Here is a 22,432-nt window from a genome sequence, read left to right on the forward strand (position 1 = left end):
TGTTGTGGCATACTTGATGCAAGCGTTTCCATGAGGTGCATGGGAACATTTCTCCAAGTGGTGTGTGTTTCCCTTGCCATCTATCCCTGAATGTTCTCAGTTGTGGTCTTAAACTTTTGATCTGTATCTAGCCAGTACCTCTCAACCTCACGTGACACCTCAGGCCACTTCTCCAGAGGTCATGTTCCATGTCCCAATCTCTAGTCTTGGTAGCCGGGGAATCACCTCAGCATCTCTTGCAGGTGGTGGGCCTACAGGAGGGTTATCAGCACTTTTTATGTAAAAAAAAGTGTTCCTGGTGTGGTATGGCAGTCCTATTTCTATTGCAGTTTCTGCAGGGAAGATGCAATAAAGTCCTTAACTTATGAAGTTTGATCACATTTGAAACTAATAAGGGGGTGTGGAATTTATCCACTGCCAATATCTGGGTCAACACGTGCTTTGAATATAATCTGTCATCTGATGACTGACCTGGTCTGAACCCTCTACCATGACGCCAAGCTGTCAGTGTGAGTAGATGATCAGAGATGCCAACACTAAGGCTGCTCTAAGGCTCTCTTCTAGAACTGCATGACAGTTCTCTTCACCTACCCTTACTCTTATATCTCATCAGTTTTTCTTTGCCTCTTCCTTATCCCTTCTCCCTCACTTATCCTTGTCTGTTGCTTTCTGCTGTTTCTCTCTTTATTTTTCTCCATCTTTCCCTACTAATTTTCTTCTCTTGCAAAAGGTTCTTCCTTCTCAAATGTTTTCTTCTTGTTTTTTTCAATTGCCCTACAGACAGTCATTTGGTTAAATTAATTTCACTTTCACACACTCATCCTGTGACATCAATAAAACAGTATAAAAACACCCTGCACATAAAATTGGGTTGCTGGCAGGTTGTACACAACATATCAAAAGTAAATGCCCATTCTACAGAAGAATATGCATCATTAGTGTTATACAGATTTTTAAGTACTTTACATCTGTTCAATCTCCAGCAATGGATTTATGTTCTGTAACATCATATTTGTAGTGGCTTTTGTGACACCACATATATCTGAAAACAGCTGATTGATTGAAAAAATATTCTAAATATATTAAATGAAATCTCAACAGAAAGAAAAGGCCTTAGCATTGTGTGTCATGATTAACTGTATGTATCAGCTGGGCATGGAGTGGGGTTAAAATATTACTGAAAAATACTGAAAAACAACTGCTTACACTGTGCTGATTCATTTAACAGAGATGCTAATCTGAACAGGCTCAATTTGCATTGCCAGCTGACACTGCAGCTGATGTCCACTCTCCATCATCAAAGCTTTTTTTTGTTAACATGCTAAAGGAGTTAACAAGAACTTCTTCACACCCTAAATCCTCTGCATCACATTGGCCAAGATGGTAGGTAATAGATGATTTACCTGTTAACATGCTTAGTGACTGAAATCACATTCAGCTCTGCCAACTCCTTTTCCCATTTTTTTCCCTGTACCACTATCTCCAAGTCATACACCATAGCAGATCTCTCTACCACCTTGTAAAGTTTCTCCTGCTTACTGCTGTCCTTCTGTCAAAAAGGCAGTTGTAGAAACTGGGGGGGGGGGGTTTCTGTTGATCAATTAATATGATAAACTTACATTATGTAACACAAAATTTCATATCAAACACAGGACTGGCTGTCGCTAAAAATGGGCTTCTGTACCTTCTGTATACCTACAAAGATATTCGAATAAAAAAATTAAATGCAACGATCTTATAGTGAATCTGTTAAACATTAGCAAAACTTCAGTAGCAAAAACTTCTCGGTTAAAAAAAAGAGGGGGCATGGTGGGAGGGGGGGACCAACAAGTATGAACATTCTTTATGTCAGATTTTACAATGCTACGAAATTCGAGTACAAATATTTCTAGGAAATGGGTGGAATGACATTTAACCCACACTTCCTGGTGTAACTAATTCTAACTCACTTTTATACTGTTGCATAAAAAAGAGGAATTTAAGCATGTGATGTTAAACAAAACAGCACCAGATGTTTATCTGCATGGAAAGCTGGCTCTGTGCCAGTGCTTTAAATGACAGTAGCTGTGTTTTGATGGAACAGAGGGGAGAAAGGGGACTGTGTACTGATTCCCAGAGCCTGAGGAATTTGAATAGGTTACTGAGGACATCTGTGCGCGAGGGAATGCGATTATGGGTGTTTATTGCCCCACCTCTGCAATTAGTGAAGCTCTGGAGGAGATAAGGTATTTATGGTTGACTTATCGATCCTCTGAATTTATGTTTCTGATTAAACTGATTTCAACGGATATCCAAACTGAAATGACTAAAGGAATGAGAAATCTTTGCTTTAACAGGCAATTTTTTTGAAAGGGATAAAAACAAACTTCAACCACTGATTAATTATATTGTCTACAACAATTGTGTGACTGACTGAAACTCTGTTTGGGGATAATTGTCTCATTGTGGAAATCAGATAAAGTCGTATTTTTTTGTAAAGGTATGGTAACACTGGTGGCCTAAATATCTGATGACGTCATTGCTGTTTAACTATAATCCTAGAATCATTCTTTAACACAAACCTTTTTTGTCCATTATAACTACCAGGATTTAATCTTTGACCTACTACTGTTAATAAGTTCCTACACACTTGTAAAATTTATGGTTTTTGTGATTTCTTGTCAAATCAAACACATTAGAAGCTCAGAAAGGTGTCCTCCAAGGAGCAATATTGGGTCTCCTGTCATCTACTCTATGAACTTCTCTGCTATTTATATGCACTTTCTAGAGTCGCTTCCAGTATTGCTGTTGGAAAAGTCAAAGAAGAAAAATGTTAGATGGTTTATGTTTATTTATGTGTATTACGGACTGCTGTTCATCCCTCTTTAAGATTTGATGGTGAAGGTGATGCACTATCAGGACACTAATGTAAGGCCAGTGGAAGTATCCGTTGTACTACTGTCATGAATTAAAATCAATTTCAAACCTAAAGAACTCGCTAAACAATATACAATACTCTCCTTGTCTACTTTTTAGCAAAAGGATTGTGAAAACTTTCTCATTTAAATGCAGTTTTAATTACCCAGTCTACCCAGTGCAAGAAATAAAGCAAAAGTACCACAAATGGATCTTGAAAGGCATGATTTAAGACAGAATTTGCGCTGAACATCAAGGGGATTTATTCAGTATATCCTTTCTTCCAAACAAATAAGAAGTACAATAGCGCCCCCACTCCTCCACCTCCATCATTGCGCCCGACTCTTCCCTACACTTGTTAGTCATCAAGAATTGAGAGCAGTTGATTTTTCCTCATGAATGTGTTCTTCATCTCTTCCCTTTCATGCAAACAGAATTTCACCAATGCTTAATTTAAAATGACTCAGATTCAAATAAAAATAATTGAGTTTTTTCCAAAGTGTTTCTGTCTGATTAATTATCTTGTGTACTGTATTTTTTCCCATTTTGAACTGCATCTCACTTAACATCCCTCTCTTGTCCTCGGATCATCTCACAGTATTTGTATTTCTTTAGTTTTTTCTGTCCACCTCCTCTCGTTCTAGTATCTTTGCTCTTACCCTTTCTTCTCATCCCTCCCACCCCTCTATTTCCTCCCGATTGATGCCATCTGAGGTTGCAGGCCCAGGCCGCCGGAGCTGCAAATTTACCCAGCAGCACACGTCACTAACAGGGGAGCGCAGAGCTCCCAAAATAGCCCAAACAGCAATTGGTTAAAGGGGGCCCAAGTGGTAGTTACCAAGGACCATTTCTGACAACAAAATGAAGCTTTCAAGACATTTTGCGAACACGCATCATTTAATGAATCACCCACACAACTGGCTGATTAATCATTGTACTTTGGACAGCCCTTTGGAAGTTCCTAAGATTTTGCTTCGAAACAATTGTTCTGAATTCACTTTATTCTATTAAAGTAAACTTGCTGCTTAATAATTTGGTTCTAGTAATAAAAAGAAACCAGGCTCCTATGATCCTTGAATATTCAGCATAGAAACATAACATGTGCTCTGATATAGTTAAAATACATGAAATTCTCCTTTGCCATGAGTCATGTGTTAGAACTAAACTCACCGATTAGCTTAGTAAAGTGGCAGCAGGACAATATTCTCTTTGCATGCTCTGCTTTGTGCATAAGAAGTTATGCTATCTTCTGTGCCATCCAAAAATGGAAAATCCAGGTTAGAAACATCTTCTTTTAATCACTGACAAATACGATAATCGAGTCATGTCAGCATATTCTAAGCCTGCGTCCTTCAATGTTGTTGAAAGATAGCAACACAAAAAGAAGAAGAAAAAGGTGTCACTCAGTATTCAGCCTAGCTTTACTGAAGGAGATCTTTAAATCATTGCATAATTGTGTGTTGTTGTTGCATGAGGGGAAAATGCCTGGTTTAATTAAAAGCAGCTAACAAAGACAACATGACTGGTTTTCTTGTTTCACAGTACGAAAGGCAGTTCCTAGAATTTTAGCAATCATCTCATTGTGGAAACGCCTGGTTTATGAATCCCCACTCTGGCTTGGAACTGAGATGAAGGCTTATAGACTGAGAAAACCTTCTTTTATGTTTGGCTAAACTCTTCACCCTTGCCGATCAAAGGCATTGAACTACACATAACTTTGCATAATTGCTATGTTAGGTCATTTTTAACGGAAACTGCGAACTTTTCTGGTTATCAATCATGTTTAAGACTGGTTTTTGCAGGCAGTGTAATGACTTGTCTGTAAATACATGCATGCAGTTTCACAACAGGAAAGCATGTATGTGTTTTATTTGTTCATGTTTGCAGGATGTAAACCAAAGGTCTGCTCAAGTGAAAACAAAACTCCTGGGGTCTCACCCAGCGTGATCTCACTTTATTCACTGAATAAATCTGTCATTTGTACTGCGATTAAATAATTACAGTTGAGTTCTAACAGGCCTTTATTGCACCCATTGTGGATACGCATGAGCCACACACATTTACACATATAAAACAGATGAAACTGTCACTTTAACACATACTTCATGTGGAATAATTAGCAGTTCACACAACAAGCACCCTGAGAGAGAAGGAGAGTGAGAGAATGATTAGTGGGGTTATTGCAGAAATAGTGTCTGTGGGCTGCTCGGCATGGTCATTCATTCAGCTCTTAAAATGCTTCCAGGATTCCACTTGATATTACTTGCGGGATAATGGCCTGTATTTGTATAGCGCTTTTCAAGTCCCTAAGGACCCCAAAGCGCTTTACACAACCAGTCATCCACACACTGGTGATGGCAAGCTACATGTAGCCACAGCCACCCTGAGGCACACTGACAGAGGCAAGGCTGCCGGACACTGGCACCACCAGGGCCTCTGACCACCACCAGTAGGCAACGGGTGAAGTGTCTCGCCCAAGGACACAATGTCCAAGCCGGGGCTCGAACCGGCAAACTTCCGATTACAAGGCAAACTCCCAACTCTTGAGCCACGATCGCCCTAACTGAGCCAATCATTTCATCAAACAATAGTGTTGTTTATACCCCTAACTCAGTTTTGAAGGGAATAGAAGAGGTGCCAGCTTCAAAAGAAGCTTTTGAAATGGATGTAACTCTGTGACATGGGGTTCTTGGTAGGAAGGTTTGATTCTCGCCTGCTTTTAATTTTTCCTTTTCTCTGACTAAAACTCAAGAACATCTACAGACCTTAATTTATTGGTTGCAGTGCAGCTGCTGTACCAATTTGTGAGGGAATTGAACTAGAGGATCATTAGGGGGTCCTATGGGACTCCCATAGGGCTTAAATCTTGGAGTCTCCACCATTTGACCTTAGAACTGATAAAGCTGCTCAGATGAGAGGTGAAGCATCTTCAATCAACTTAAAGAAGTCCAGACACTTTTCTGTCCAAGCTCTTTGCACATTTCCATAATGACTAAAACTAGCACCATTGAAGAAACAATGGGCTCGGCGTTCAGTTCCTTGATCATTAATATGCAAATTCTCATGACCATTGATCAACAACCACTGATCAACCACTGATTCGGATAATAGGGTCAGAATGTGCATGAACAACACGAAACATGACTCCATCCTGCCTTGTATAAACAGGCCAGACTGGTTGTAGCTTGGGGGATATTTTTATGCCACACTTTGTGGTCAATAATAGCAAGTAAGCATTGTTTAAATGCCAGAGCCTACAATTTGAAAATAGAATAGAGAATATGTGTCAATTTGGTCCAATCTGAGTAAAGTATGTCCAAGCCTGTCCAATTATTTTGGTAGTATAGGTCTCTAGATAATCATTTGGGAGATGCTAAATGTGTCCAATTCAAGAACAGCTCATACTGAAAAACTTGAACTCTGTCAAGTAACTGGGGACATTTAAAAAGCCGTGTTAGTGTGCCTTGCATGCAAAGTTCATTCTTTTGTCCATTCAAGCATGAATTTCGTTTCAATTTAATAATGCCAATGTATAATTATTGTAATAAATATCAACCTTCCTCTAATAATTCCTCGAATAAAATTAAAGGCTAATTTACAGCTCATGTTTTTTAGGTACATGAGGCGAGACACAGTTTGGACAGCATGTCTCCAAAAGTTGATTCTGTTCATCTGGATGTAGCGTTTTCAGTGGGAGAAACGTAACATGAACCATTTATCCACAATCTAATTCAATCAAATTTTTAATACTTATGGTAACTTTACTAATTTGGATAGTTATGTGAATTTGTTTCCTGTTATAACTGACAGTATTTATAGTACATATCTTTAAATATTTATGCATGATTTCTTTGGTTTCATGACATCTAGTCTTGTTAGAGTGTAGTAGTTGGAAAATATCCACTTGTAGAGACTTATCTTTACTTATAGGTGAGAATATATGTCTGTGTTTTTGTTTCCCCCCCCAAAAAATAATATATAACTAAATAATTCAGCAACATTTTGAACAGGTAAATAAACCAGAGCGACAGAGCAATAATTGCTTTCGCTTACTTTTAACACTTAATTATGAAATTAATTACTAGCATTAATGAGGAGACTGTCACAACACTTAAAACAAATTTTCTGCAAACTTCCTTTATTATGGAAAGCACATTGAACATTCTCATAATACCTGTACAAACACATTGCTGGAGATACATAATTTGCAACATTCCTAGTGTTTGAAGATCCCTGATTTTTCTGTGCACCCACAAGACCTCAAAATAAAACCATAGCCAGCAGGAGTTAAATTGTGCTGTATTTTCAGAAATGAGAAAGAAATGGGAAAGCAAGAAAAACAGAAATGTATGAGTTAATGTAGATAGGCTCCAATATTATATTATAGATACAGATAACTTGTTTTAAAGATTTAAATAGGACTCATAAAGTCCTATTTGGTGATATGCAGAATGTAATCCTGAGTCTATTTTTAAAGACATTCAATTAATAAATAATTCAGTTCAAAAATGCCTAACAATACACTGATTTATGTTCAGCATATTTAAGTCACATTATCCACATGTAACATTTTTGGAAACAGCAAAAAAATAAATAAATAAAAATGCACTAACTAAAAACATATACATGGCATGGTTGTGGACAGGTAACATGATTGCTGTAAACTGTGCGTACTGCGGCTCATTTTAAGCTGAAGACTTAAACGGTCTTGAATAAAGTCAAATATACGGTCACTGACAAAAGTCCTTTAATGACTCTGCAGACTGTTTTCTTACTTTTAGGCAGAGCAGAAAAACAAAGGCCAAAATGTGACAAGTTGGTCAGGGAGGCCATCTAGTGGTCACATGGATCATGCCAAAAACTCTTGGTAGCTTGACACTTAAACTTTACACTAAAAATGTATTGTATCACTTACTAATGTATGCATTATATGTAACAGTGCCAATGAAATGATCTTTCTTTTAAAATATTGCAATGCAAAAATGCATAAAGCAGTAGAATGCTATTACATATCAAGCACTCAGCCTTGAGGTTGGCAAATATTACTCTAACCCTAACTGAGGCGGGTCAACGCCTTCACCTCCAGCTTGGAAAAAACCAGTCAGAACCTCATATGTAAGAAACACCACCATGTTTACAGGGAATGCACGCAGCAAATTGATGCCTAGGCTCCTGAAGAAAACCCCAGTTCCCTCCACTCTTGCAGTCTCAGCTATGCAGTGGAAAAAGCCCTTATATTTCTTTATCTCCCTTGCTCCATCCATCTGAAGGCGCGCTTTGATGACGTCCATGGGTGTTCCTATAGTCCAACCGGCCATTCCTGCTATTCCTCCAGCCAGCATCACAACATACCAATCTAGAGGAAACATTACACAACTTTTATCATCGGGTAAATGCTAGTTAGGCTCCTCATATGAGCAGGTTAACATTTTCTACAGGGATTTGAATTAGTTTCAGGTGTGGAGCCACATTTAAAGCAGGTATTTTATAGAATTATATATAGCAAATTATAGAAATCGTTCTTGTACAATTCACCACACAACTGCTGGTTGTGTTGATACAGCTGACACAGATGAGTATTGAAGAAGATTTGCACATACTTAAAACAATAGCAGGCTTTCGCCCCCTGCTTCACTTACCTAACTTTTTCTTATTGCCACCTGCAAACCATTCACAGACAGTTGCATATGTCAAAAAGTAAGTGGCATATGATGGCCCATCTCTTAACATGATAGGAAGAGCTCCTCTGTAGAGCCCCATGAGTCCCTCCTGTTTGACGATGGTTAGCAGGCAGTGAACTGGACCGTGGTACTTTAGCGTGGGCGTCTTGGTTAATGCTCGCCTGGACTCTGTCTGACACTGCAGACGTACTTTCACGATGTCACCTGGAGACATCACTGATACCTGTTGGTCGGCATATCACAAGAGCTTCAGCAAAAAAAATGTTGCATGTTAGCATTGATGTAAACAATCTGTACAACTGCAAAACGTTATTGAAATCTCCATTACCTGAGCTACACCGCTGGCCATTCCAGACAGGAAGACTTCCAGTTTGGTGTTTGGACCACAACAAGCTCCTCGTGCCTGGCTCAGACACTGCAAGCAGTTCCGGTATGTGCCAAACACCACCGAGGACGTCATAGAGACTGTGGCAATGGGTAAGGACATGCCTTTGAAGAAGCCATGCACCTGATGAGATTAGAGAATAAAAAGAGAAACCACTGATCACGTAACTCCAAACGCTCAAACGCTAACACAGAAAACTAATGCTGAATTACACACAGCAACACATTTTCAAAACATTTATCACTCTATAGCATCGCCTCTTCTTTCCCACAGGGTTACGTCACCTCTTCTGAATTCAAAATGGCTTAATAATAATATAGCTGTATGTGGTGAGTATATTTAAGCTACATTCTCCAGATGCAACGTTTTTGGAAACAGAAAATGGAAATGACTAAGCAGTTGTAGTTTTGAAAGCTAAACGTACATTTTCAATCTTGAACGATCTAAGATTACAGCTGGTAAACAATTAACATCAAGAGGCAATTCAATTTAAAATCATCAATTAACCTAACCCCACTAAGTTTGCACTGTTGGAGGAAGATTACCTGGAGAGAACCCACACGAACACAGGAGAACATGCAAACTCCACACACAAAAGCCCTGGCTAGATGGTGGAGTCTAATATACTCACCACATACAGCTATATTATTATTAAGCCATTTTGAATTGAGAAGAGGTGACGTAACCCCGTGGGAAAGAAGAGGCGATGCTACAGAGTAATAAACGTTTTGAAAATGGGTCGCCTACTGACCCAACAGATCCACAGAGGATGCCATCGCCCACGTCCTGCACACCACACTCAGCCACGTGGACAAGAAACAGGGTAACTATGTGAGAATGCTGTTTGTTGATTACAGTTCAGCGTTTAACACAATAGTGCCCTGCAGACTGTTCACAAAGCTGAGGGATCTGGGACTCAACAGCCGTCTGTGTGCATGGGTGTTGGACTTCCTCACTGGCAGAACTCAGGTGGAGAGGGTGCAGACCTTCAAGTATCTTGGTGTCCACATCTCCTCAGACCTGACATGGGCTGCCCACATTCAGGTCCAGACCAAAAAGGCTAGGCAGCGCCTGTATCACCTACGACAACTGAGGAAGTTCAGGGTCTCTCTAAAGATCCTCAGGATTTTCTATACAGGCGCTGTGGAGAGCATCCTCACACAGAACATGACATCGTGGTTTGGGAACAGCTGTGTGAAGGACCAAAAAGCTCTCCAGAGAGTGATCCGTACAGCAGAACGCTGCTGCAGGATTGCTCTCCCCCCGCTTCAGGACACCTACACCAGGAGATGCCGGACTAGAGCAGCGCAGATACTGAAGGACCCGTCCCATCCTGGCAACAAACTGTTCCAACTTCTGCAATCTGGTAGAAGGTTCCGCATCATCTGGGCAAGGACAGAGAGACTCAAGAGGAGCCTCTATCCCATATATATATATATATATATATATATATATATATATATATATTTTTTTTTTTTTTTTTTGCACATGTCGAGGAGCGTGTCAGGTTACATTTCACTGTGTGTTATACTTGTATAACTATGCATGTGACAAATAAAGAACCTTGAACCTTGGAGTCAAACTCAGGACCTTCTTGGTGTGAGGCAACAGTGCTAACCACTGCGCTCCCAAGCTGCCCGTATTTGATACATTTTATATGTTGTTTAAATGATCTGAAAACTATAGTGTTCCATTTTCACCAACACTGGAGCTGTAGCTGTGCACACTTAATGTAACAAACTGATCTGTCACATGTGCTGCTTTTCCACAATTCTATTAGCTGAGCTGGTCCGCCTGAATCCCTGGATTTTGTCACATTAGCTTGAATTAGATCACACACCCACACCTTTACTGGGCATTTATGGTTAGGCTATAGAAGTTCCACTTACCCCTTCTTTTGAAAATGTCTCCACTACACACTGATATACACCTGTGAACTGCTTCTGTGTTTGTATTCGAACCTAGAGAGATTGAGAATATCTAGTAAAAAAAGCAAAAACAAATTATGTATGTTGTATTGCTTTGAGACATATTCGCCGTACCTTCACAGTGTCCAGAGGGTAGCCCACTGCAACTCCACATGCCCCTGTTTGTTTACAAGAAAATAGTGCAAGTACATAGCACACACATAGATGTTTGAGGTTATAAGTTTTAACTGCTACACTTAAAAATGGGGGACGGTGACAGCAAGGTCAGAAATGAGAAGTTACTGATCTGATGTTTTGTGTAATTTAAAAAAGTAACCTTGACAGGCTTTTCAGGGTAAACATTTTCTGTCATAGGTGGCAATCAAACTGCTAGACATGGAAAGTTTAAAGTTGTTGTGGATAATGATGATAATGATAATGCCAGGTTATATCTTTTTTTTTTAATTGTCTAGTTAACATATCAGTATTAAGATCGTAACATTTACCAGGACAGAAGACGGTTTAGCTAGTGAGGACAGGACTCATTTATTTTAACAATTTACGGCAAAACATAGCGATCAAAGCATCATATGCGTTAGCATTAATCTAATATGCTGTTATTATAGAGGGTGTCCAAATTCATATCATGCTAGCTCATTAGCAAATTCCTCAGCTAACGTTAGCTTACATTCATTTATAAAATGATAGATTAATGTAAACCGGCACCTGCAAATGATCCAGACACGAAATCAGCCAAATGCATCCTGTCATTTGGTGACTGACCGACAAATATATGCCATATGCGAGCCCATTCTTCCTCTTGAATGCGCTACATAACCTTGACTGTCGCTCTGTTACGTCAATTTGTGTAACAGTGAAACGTCACCGCCGATGCCGACGAGGGAAAACGTTTTTTCCGACTTTACCTGAACCTAGCCAAAATGACCAAACTCAGCTTAGCGACACTGTTCGATAAATTTATAAATGCCAAAAAGAGTCATGTGAACTTAATAAACCCAGTTCGCTTTTATGTAGGACACTGTCCATGTATTATATATAAAATTGTGTGCGTGTGTGTCTGTGTGTGTGTGTGTGTGTACAGCTAGTTCAATAACTATTTAACTCCACACATGCAAGCAAATCAAAGCATAGACGTTCACGTTTTATGTAATAAGGAGAAATGATACAGGGAAAAAGTATTAAACGTATTAAGAAAGGGGGGTGCAAAAAGGCATGGAAAGTCTTGCCACTAGCTGAAATCTATCAGTAATTATGAAGCAACCCTGCCAGTTAGTGCAAATTGGTTCATGCCCAACTGATGGCTATTAAAAAGGCCTCTCATTACCAAGGTGTCACACAAGAAACATTTTGTGATGGGTAAAATGAATGAGCCCTCTCAAGACCTTTGCAACTTTATTGTTGCAAAATATACTGATGGCACTGGATATAGAAGAATTTCTAAACTACTGAAGGTTTACATGAGCACTGTTGAGTTCTAATAATGGTCATAATCTGAAATCTGTGATGTACATATTGAAGTAATGAACCGGTATTGAACCACTTCATCAGCTGTATTGAAAATAGGTTCATTCATGCAACAAGAGGGAAAAACACACTGGACAAAGCCTACAGCAACATCCAAAAAAGTTATAGAGCAACCACATCGAGGTTTGTCAGACCACGTGTCCATGCTGCTGATCCCTGCATACACTCCCGTCAGGAGGAGAGCCCCCCTTAACCACAAAGACTTTGTAAACCTGTCCAGAAAGTTCATCACATTAGCTGCAGGACTGTTGTCTGTTGAACACCAGGACCTCAAGGAGCATACTACATCAGTGCTCTGCTACATAATCTTCAGTGTTGACAGTGTCACTATGGACTAACGTCTCTGGTTGTATTCCCACCAGAAACCTTGGATAACTAAAGAGGTTTAGGTCCTGCTGAAGCAACATGAAGCTGCTTTCAGATCTGGTGACGGTACAGTGCAGTCAGATCTGATCTGAAAAGAGGTATCAGAGATGCCAAGGCAGCACACAAGAGGAATATGGAAGACCACTTAAGCATCAACAATTCATGACAGGTATGGTAGGGAGTTCAGCACCTAACCAACTACAAGCCTGGCAAACTACACTGAAGTTGGCCACAATTGTCCCTGCCTAAACTGACCAATATTAGCAGCCTTAAAAACTACCGACCAGTTGCTCTAACACCTGTTGTAAATAAGTGTTACGAGAAACTTGTCCAACACCACATCATGTCCTGTCTTGATCTAACAGATCAACTGAAGACGCCATTGTTACAATTGGACAAATCGTTCCACCGAGGACGCTATCACCATAGCGCTCCACACTGCGCTGAGTCACCTGGAGCACCGAGGAAGCTATGTGAGAATGCTCTTTCTGGACTTCAGCTCAGCATTCAATCATATCATCCCAGAGATCCTGGTCCAGAAACTGTCTCACCTGGGACTCTCCACCCCCATCTGCCTCTGGATCAAGGACTTCCTGACAAATAGACCACAGTCTGTCAGACTCGGCCCCCACCGGTCCAGCACCATCACACTCAGCACCGGGTCTCCACAAGGATGTGTTTTGAGTCCCCTCCTGTTTACGCTCTACACATCCGACTGCTCCCCTACCCATCTCTCAAACACCATCATAAAGTTCGCGGATGACACCACAGTGGTTGGACTCATCTCAAGGGGGGATGAGTCGGACTACAGAGATGAGGTCAACAGACTGACTGAGTGGTGTTCAGTTAACAACCTCCAACTGAACACCACGAAAACTAAAGAACTTATCTTGGACTTCAGGAAGGGCAGAGCAGACCCGGCCCCTCTTTACATTCACGGGAGCTGTGTGGAGAGGGTACACTCCATGAGGTTTCTGGGCGTGCAGATATCTGATGACCTCTCCTGGACTGCAAATACTACAGCGGTGGTTAAAAAGGCCCAGCAGCGTCTCCACTTTCTGAGAGTGCTCAGGAGGAACAACCTGGAGGAGAGGCTGCTGGTGACATTTTACAGAGCCACCATAGAGAGCATCCTAACGTACGGCATAACAACATGGTATGCAGGGTGCTCAGCTGCAGACAGGAAAGTACTGCAGAGGGTCATCAACACAGCCCAGAAGATCACTGGCTGCTCTCTGCCCAGCCTGGAGGTCACTGCAAACTCTCGGTACCTCAGCAGAGCTGGCAATATCATCAAGGACCACTCTCACCCCAGCAACCAACTGTTTGAACTATTACCGTCAGGCCGATGGTACAGGTCACATAAAACCAGGACAAACAGATTCAGGGATAGCTTCTTTCCCAGAGCTATCACCGTAGTAAATAAGCACAAAAACAATTGAACCTATTCCATACCGTCACTGTCATTATATTATGCTGCTATTCATACTGTCATTATATTAATGCTGCTATCCTGTATATATTGTACATACTATTGTTTGAGTACTTACGATTTTTTTTTTGTACTTTTTATATTTTACATTTATATTTATTATTGAAACTTGCACCAAGGGAGTGGCACTCCAATTCCGTTGTACTCTGTACAATGACAATAAAGGCTATTCTATTCTATTCTATTCTCCACACCACCATCTCCCACATGGAACAACAGGGGCGCTACGCCAGGCTGCTCTTTGCTGACTTTAGCTTTGCTTTTAATATGATACTCTTGGATAGACTGCTAGTAAAACTTCGGACTCTGACTTCCTTCTACCACCTGCCGCAAGATCACAGATTTCCTCTCAGTACAGAGAATTAGAGTGGGTCCTCAGCCCTCAGTCTTAACACCAGCTCTCCACAAGGCTATGTACCAGGTCCCCTACTGTACAATCTGTACACACATGACTGCATCAGTACCAACCCAGACAATGGCAGCATGCAGAGTTGAGGTTCAGAGGCTGTCGGATTGGTGTGCAGACAACAACTTGGACCTCAATACCACCAAGACAAAAAAAAACTGAGTCGACTTCAGATGGAGGACGATCGTGCTGCAGCCCATCAGCATCAACACAGAGTGCGCGGAAAGGGTTTCCAGCCTTAAATTCCTGGGTGTGCACATAGACACAGACCTCCAATGGATCTCAAACACTTCAGCGGTTTTAAAGAAGGCCAAACAGCATCTACATTTTCTGAGAATCCTCAGAATAATGTACCTGAAGATGGAGCTGCTGATCATCTTCTACCGTTGCTTCATTGAAAGTGTGCTGACATGCTGCATCTCTGTACGGTTCTCAGCTGCGACATGGCACACAAAAAGGCACTTCAAAGGGTCAAGGGACATCCTCTTCACTCCCTGAAGGACCTGTGCAATGAAGAGTTATCTTATCTTATCATTGAAAGCTTTGTTTCAATGACATCTAGTGGCCAAACACAAGACATCAAAATGGTGTCTCAATAATCATGCGCTGAGTGTAAATAGGGTTTGTATGAATTATATAAATACATTCTTGGAAAGGTGCACTGACTGGTAATTCAGACTGTTGATTCTGTAAACTTATGTAATGCAGTAAAGAAAGGGGGTGTTTGTGTAACTAGGGCAGGGTGTGATTATCATTAGCAGCTGCAATGTTTTCAGCAGTGTCATCTTGTGGGAGGGGCAACACTACTGAAACTACTGTAGCCACGTTTGCATTGTCAAGCACATAATTGCAAATAACTCCAAGATATGTGTCCATAGTCAGGCTACTCCTTCTAAGTTTTCCAGCTTAGTCTTGGCCTTGTTCTCCTCCTCATATTTTTTCCCCCAGCATGTTCTTTAGTGCATGTCTAGAAGTGTACGTGGGGTTGTCGAGGAGTCAAGGACAACATGTGGAGAGCTACAGAAAGACCTCAAATCAGCAGGTACAATTACTTCAAATTATTTAAGTGCCACGCTCACAATGCAAGACTCCATTGCTAAAGAAAAACCATGTTGAATAATGTTTAAAGTGTGCTGAAGAAAGGGAACTGCATGTCATACCAAAAGCACCATACCAGCAGTGAAGTCTAGAGGCAGAAATATCATGGTGTGTGGCTGTGTTTCAATATGCAGCACTGGCATGTGTCATATCACTGAAGGAAGGATGAATGGAAAAATGTGCCGAGACATTCTTGATAAAAATCTGCTGCCGTCTACAAGGAGGATAAGGATGAAATGAGGGTGCACGTTTCAGCAAAAAATGATCCCAAACACACAACCAAGGAAACTCTCAGTTGGTTTGGGAGAAAGAAATTAAAGCTGCCATAATGGCCCAACCAATCACCTGAATCCAACTAAAAATCTATGGAAAGAACTAAAGCTCAGAGTTTATGAAAGGGGCACAAATAACCTTCAAGATCTGAAGACTGTGTGGAAGAATGGGCCAAAATCACACTGGAGCATATGACTAGTTCCTCCATAAGGAGGCATAAGGAGGTGTCTTTAAGCTGTCATCACCAACAAAGGCTTTGTGACAAAGTATTAAATTAATTATTTTAAGCGTGTTCAATACCTTTTCCCTGTGACTCATTATTAGACATAATCAATTTATGGACATCTGTTGTTTGATTTATTTGTATGTGTGGATCATATGGATTTTTATCAGCATCTGGTGAAAATTTCATGTCAATAGCACTTTGGAAAATTGTTGATATGTTCAATACTTATTTTACCTATACCCCACCTCTTGAGAATATGTTGCTTTGACTGCTTGAAACGAATAAACAGAAAACACTTCTTTTCTTTTATTACATCTTTTGTTTATTTTTTTTTTATTTTATAGTAAACATGACACCAAACTTACAACAAAACAAATGGCAGGAACAAGGCACAGACTGAAACAAACAAAACAACATACATAATTACATATTATGTAATTAGAGTATGTGTACAATACCTTGCATACCCAAGTACATGCTGTGTACTTTGTGTATGTGTGAATGTAGGCAGATCCATCTAGAGATATAAATAGATAGATATACAGACAAATAGATAAATAAAAATGATGATAATAAGAATAGAGAATGTACATCAATCAGATTATTTTGCATTTTAATCCTACTGGATTTGTGTGCCTTTGCAGCCTAATGAATGTTTTTGCAGGTTTTTTCCTTTTAGTTTTGCTTTCATTTTTATTTTCACCATGTGTGCATCCCTGGGTGGGGACACGGATGTTTCTTTAAATAATCACGGATGTCATAAAACAAATGTTTATTTAAGGAGAAGACTATCCAGGTGTTTTTTTTTGTCACCGTTTATCATTTGCAAAGTCACATTTAAAACACTCCCATATCTGTGTTACCAATCTACCATAATGGTAAGAACAGATTCATCTGAGCAGGTCCAACTAGACTGTTCAGCAGACTGCCAACGCACCATCTGTTCTGAACCATGAATTCTGATCGAATGTTAGTCATCTGATATGTGGGCCAGAAATGGGAAAGGAGCAAAAGTGGAGGTCAACGAGAAAACCACAACAGAAGTACAGCATTAAGAGTACCCATGGCTGCAGTAGAAAAATTTCTTTGTTTTTAACATTCGGTTTCACTTCAGCTCTTCAACTTCCTTCTTCTGCACGGCCCACAAAACAGCACAGACAAGAATGTTCCACGGACTAGGAGCGCCATATACTTTGTACACTGCCTCCATCAACAACAGTTATAATCTGGCAGATGGCTCCTTCCTGGACTACCAGCAGACTGCAACGCTTTTGCTTGTTCTGTACTTGGTCCATTATCCAGCCATGCAAAAAACACAGAAGTTATAACATACAAACAGCTGATTACCAAGTCCCCACTGTGGGTTTTTAAAATGAAAACAACAACACAGCTAAAGGTTAGAAACAATTCCAGCTGGTTATTTTAGGTGAATTTAACTGACACTTCCATATTTCTTTCTTTTTTCTAAAAGTAGACATTACAAAGGGTCTTACATTTAAAAACAAACATCAGCTTTCATTTATTGTAAAAACTGGCTTACAGGAGGTTTAGCAATTTTAAGCTACAGCAAAACCTTTCAGTTTTCAGCATGACAGTGAGTGGAGATAACACCGTGGGAACAATAACTGCAGTTCAACTCATCTGTGATTCTATTCTGATAGTTATTTTCAGTTGGTAATTTCAAATAGATTTGTATTAGAGATAAATCATGTCATTGGCAGATTTTACTTTGAGGTTCTTTCTGACTGGACTGAGTGGATTTCTCTTCAGTAGACAGATAGTTCAGATGTTAACAATTAGTATCTGTCACAATACTGGGTCTATGACCCAGTGTTTTGTGTTTGTTGTTTAATTTATATTATTTGATTTGGTGTTATTTGTGGGCACCCCATCCATCCTGGACACCCTCATGTTTCATGTCTAGTCACCCCGGTCTCTATGTTTGTGCATCTCCTGTGCCTCCCCAGTCATATCTCCAGGTCTCAGTGTCAAGTCTTTGCCTTTGTGAATGTCTCTTGTTACCTGTTTTACTTTGACAGTTTTACGTCCTATGTTAGTGTTTGCAGTTTTGCTTCCTCCCGGACTTGTTGTGTGTGATTATCCCCAGCTCTCCTCCTGTATCTCCTTCCCTCTTTATCTCTCTGTGTATTTAAGCCCATTGTCTTCTTCTGTTTGTTCCTGGATTTTCTGTATTTCACCCACTGCATTTCCCATGGTCCAGTTTTCACATCTCAGGTTTTTTAGTTTCTTTATACTTGTTTGGAGTTTCCTCCCTGTTTAGGTTTTGTCAGTCTTCCTGAGATTTTTTTGTGTTTTTTTGTTTTGCCTCAGTAAAAGGCACGTTTTCAGTTTCAGTCCATTGCTCGTGTCTGCATTTGGGTCCACACTCTCTCTCCCCTCCACACGTCTGCCACAGCAGACTTGACAGAATTAATTGGTGACCGTGAAATGATTGGAGTTTTTCTGACTGAATAGAACTGAAACCCTTCAACACAGGGTACATGTCTTTATAAGTTCATTTACATTTCAACTTCATTTTAAATTTCAAGGACTCCTTCCTTTTACCTCAAAAACAGAGAAGCTGTCAAACAGCTAACTGATCATCTGCAGAGGAAGAGTTTCACTCAGAATTCATAATTCATCACAGTTTCGAAACCGCATTAGTGAATGATCTTTGTATGGTCTCTGACTCATGTCTTATTTTTGGCTAAGATGTGTCCTTCAATGTGCATATTAACCTAATATGTAGGACTGATTTCTTGCTATTGCACTGTATCTCTAAAAGTAGAACAATTGTGTCTCAGAGTGATGCTGAAAATAGTTCATGCATTCGTTACTTGTAGGATGGACTATTGTTTTAATATTCATTGCTGGAGTTCATTTTACCTATACTGGCTTCTCTTCATTGGCTCCCTTTAAAATTCAGAATAAAATTTAAAATCCTCACTTACAAGGTCTTGAATAATCAGGCTCCGTCTTGTATTAAAGACCTCATAGCACCATATCACCCAAACAGAGCACTTCGCTCTCAGACTGAAGGCATATCTTGTGGTTTCTAGGATATGTAAAACTAGAATGGAAGGCAGAGCCTCCAGCTTTTAGGCCCCTCTTTTGTGACTGCGGCTCCCAGTTTGGATTTGTGATAGAGACACCCCCTCTACTCTCTAAAATTAGGCTCAAAACTTTCCTTTTTGATAAGTCATATAGTTAGGGCTGGATCCAGTGATCCTGAATCCTACTTTAATTAGCATTTTCAATCTTTGCTTTTATACACCACTTTACATTTAATTGTTAGGTATTATTGATCTTTGGCTCTCTTGCACAGTGTGCATTTTGCCCCATCTTACTCCCCTCCCGGCAGATGCCCGCCCCTCCTTGAGCCTGGTTCTACTGGAGTTTTCTTCCTGTTTAAAGGGAGTTTTTCCTTCCCACTGTTGCCAAGTGCTTGCTCATAGAGGGCTGTTTGATTGTTGGGAATTTTGTTGTATTATTGCAGGGTCTTTAGCTTACCTTAAATAAAATTGATTTCAATTGAACTGAATAATCTGTGTAGTTGTCATCATATACCACAGGAAGAAGTTTTCAAAATGAACTTTCAAATTCAGTCTTACCAGCTGAAACTGATTTTAAGTTCTAAACTCTCTTTCTATGTCACTCTCTTCCTGAAATGGATGGAATCTTGGCTGTGATTGATTCTTGCGATTAGGGTTGGTTAGTCAGAGAAATAAGAGAGTGTTTTAAGTATGACTTTGTCTGAGATAAACAATGACAAAAACACACGGAGGAGCAGTCCTGCTCGGTTTTATGAGATCCAAAACTCTTTAAAAAAGAGTGGGGCGCTATACTGTGAAGCTCGCTCAACATACACAGGTAAATATCTTCAGATTGGTAAAGCTGTTGTTGGGTTAGTTCTTAGTTGTACAGTGCACATGTGACAACAATTAAAAGCTACACTTTAGCTATTAGTGACTCATGGTAGAAGTTGCCATTCATTTTATCTGAATCCTCGAATCTCACCCTTCCTAATGATGTCCCTCCATCCATTTCTTTACCACGTTAACTTCATCTTCCCTCCTCTGAGTGTAAGACCTGGTTACTAGTTGTTGCTGATACTGTTGTCATGGTGCAGCAGCTATAACAGCATCTAACATGATGGTTAATTTGTCACATTGTGCCGCATCTATTTTTAGTTTCGTTTTATTGTTTTCTCTCAGCGTTTTACCCCACCTCAGTGGCGGATCTACAACATTTTACAAGGGGGAGCAAGGTCTTTTTTAAAACAGCCCTCACCACTCCACAGTCTTTCCCCCAGCCCACTGACAGCAGGCATCATAATGCCCCCGCTTCGGCACCTTTCGCCACTCCGGCAGAACACACAAAACGACACAGCTTTGCGATCTCCCCAGCATGCAGAGTCTGATGTCGAGGCCTTCTTGGTATGCTTTTAAAATTGTTTTAAAGCTCAATCACAATGTCATTGTACTCTTATCTTCAAAACACCAATTTATACTCCTGAATGTCATCTTGTTGTGATTTTCTTTCACAAAGTCCCAAAATATGTATGACTGTAACTCTAATAATAAAAAGCCAAAACAATCTTACTTTTAAATGTGGTATACTTGCTTTGAAAACATATGTGCATAAACAATAGAATAGAGAATCTGCTAATAGTCAAAATAGCTGAAACAACTTAATTTAAAATATATATTTTTGCATTTCTTTGTGTCTGACGGTGTTGACAAAAACCTTGCACTTCTCCAGCAAAAACATAAATTATTAAAAAATTTTTACACCTGGGAGATTGTACCAAAACATGGTGAGACAGCCAAAACTTTGTGTAACAATTATATGTAAATATTGAAACCTGAAAATTGAAACCTGTTTTGTCCCTAATCTCAGGAATCACTGCAGTATAGTATGTGAAACTCCGCATGGAGCCAACAAAATATCCACATAAATACTTTATAACTATTTAAATCTTCTAAGAAAACAAGATCTTCTAGAAATATAATTGGGCAATCCAGTGTCAACAAGGAATGGGCTAAAAACGCCCCTGGGCTGCACATTAGAGCTTTGAAGCTTTTTTTTTTACTGGATTTATTTTAACATTGAAGCTTACTGTCCCAGAGTCTGATAAGGAAGACGCGGAAATCCCTTCTGTTTGTCGCAGAACAACGTGAAATCAATGTGATTGAATAATCATATTAATACGGGCACATTCCCGTGACAACAGTTTTAATAAGGTACAGCTTCACAAATTGCACATGTAAAAGTATTCGCAGAGCAAAGACTCTATAATAAACATGCTTTATTTGAAGAAATGACGTAGCGCTTGCGGCTGATTTGAAAGCGAAACGGAAAATAACTTGACAGCTTTATTCTTCTCGCAGACTGCGGTATTTAAGGCTTAGAGAGTAAAAATGAAACATAAGAGCAGAAATGAAACTTCAGATCAGCAAGAACAGTGTAGGAGTCCTGTTCTATGAAATATTAAGAGCAACTACTGTTGTGAAGTTGTTTTGCTGCAAATAGAACGAAATAAGGAATAAAGTTGCGTCTAAATATCGATATTATTTGTGACTAAAACGCAAAGGGGAAACACAAAGACAAATATGCGACAAATATGTGTATTTGTATGCGATTAAAAAACAAACAAACAGAAAAAAGAAACACAAGCAAAAAAAATTTTTGCTCCTCGGAGAGGTCCGAGGGACCTTCCAGGACAGGTGACGCTATTTTCTGGAGAACATCTCCGGAGCAGGTTGGGTCACAAGTTACCATATACCTCGGTAAGAAGCGAACCACGTTCGTAGTACAGAAAACCCAGTTAGCCAAAATTCAGGAGGAGGTCTGCATTGACTGTAAATCAAAATCTTGCTGACTAGTACCAACTCGGATTACGCCTGCCAGTTTCTGTGGATGCAACTTACCATGCGGGAAACCGCGCTTTAACGTGTTTATCACATTTTAAAAGAAGAAATTCTGTTTTATTCAACGAGAGAGCATTCAAAATGTGCAAAATGCGATATATACCACATGAGTAAAAACATATAGTTTCATATCACCCGTAGCATCAAGCTGTAGTGTGTATTTATTTATTTATTGTTTTCTAAATGTTAAGATACGCGGTGGTGTCTGTTCCCCTGATTGGATAGCAA

The 22,432-nt window shown here is 39.9% G+C and overlaps 1 protein-coding gene across 1 annotated transcript; it reads right to left on the bottom strand.

Annotated features, from left to right (window-relative positions):
* Window positions 1-7,006: 7,006 nt before the first annotated feature.
* On the bottom strand, window positions 7,007-11,770 carry slc25a47a (solute carrier family 25 member 47a). Its single transcript, XM_026143356.1, has 6 exons — window positions 11,595-11,770; window positions 11,004-11,047; window positions 10,851-10,922; window positions 8,905-9,084; window positions 8,535-8,799; window positions 7,007-8,251 (listed from the first exon to the last, which is right to left on the bottom strand). Exons 1-6 carry the CDS (start codon window positions 11,629-11,631, stop codon window positions 7,938-7,940), a joined length of 912 nt encoding a protein of 303 aa, XP_025999141.1. The 5' UTR covers window positions 11,632-11,770; the 3' UTR covers window positions 7,007-7,937.
* Between the last annotated feature and the right edge of the window lie 10,662 nt (window positions 11,771-22,432).

Source organism: Astatotilapia calliptera, chromosome 15 (genome assembly GCF_900246225.1).
Source record: "Astatotilapia calliptera chromosome 15, fAstCal1.2, whole genome shotgun sequence".
NCBI classification, from domain to species: domain Eukaryota; kingdom Metazoa; phylum Chordata; class Actinopteri; order Cichliformes; family Cichlidae; genus Astatotilapia; species Astatotilapia calliptera.

Excerpts from the sequence above, each read along its gene's own strand:
- slc25a47a (XM_026143356.1), bottom strand. The coding sequence starts at position 11,631 with ATGCATTTGGCTGATTTCGTGTCTGGATCATTTGCAG. Across the intron at positions 11,048-11,594 it reads CGTGTCTGGATCATTTGCAG|GGGCATGTGGAGTTGCAGTG; the intron begins GTGCCGGTTTAC and ends GTAAACAAACAG. Across the intron at positions 8,800-8,904 it reads TGGCCAGCGGTGTAGCTCAG|GTATCAGTGATGTCTCCAGG; the intron begins GTAATGGAGATT and ends GCCGACCAACAG.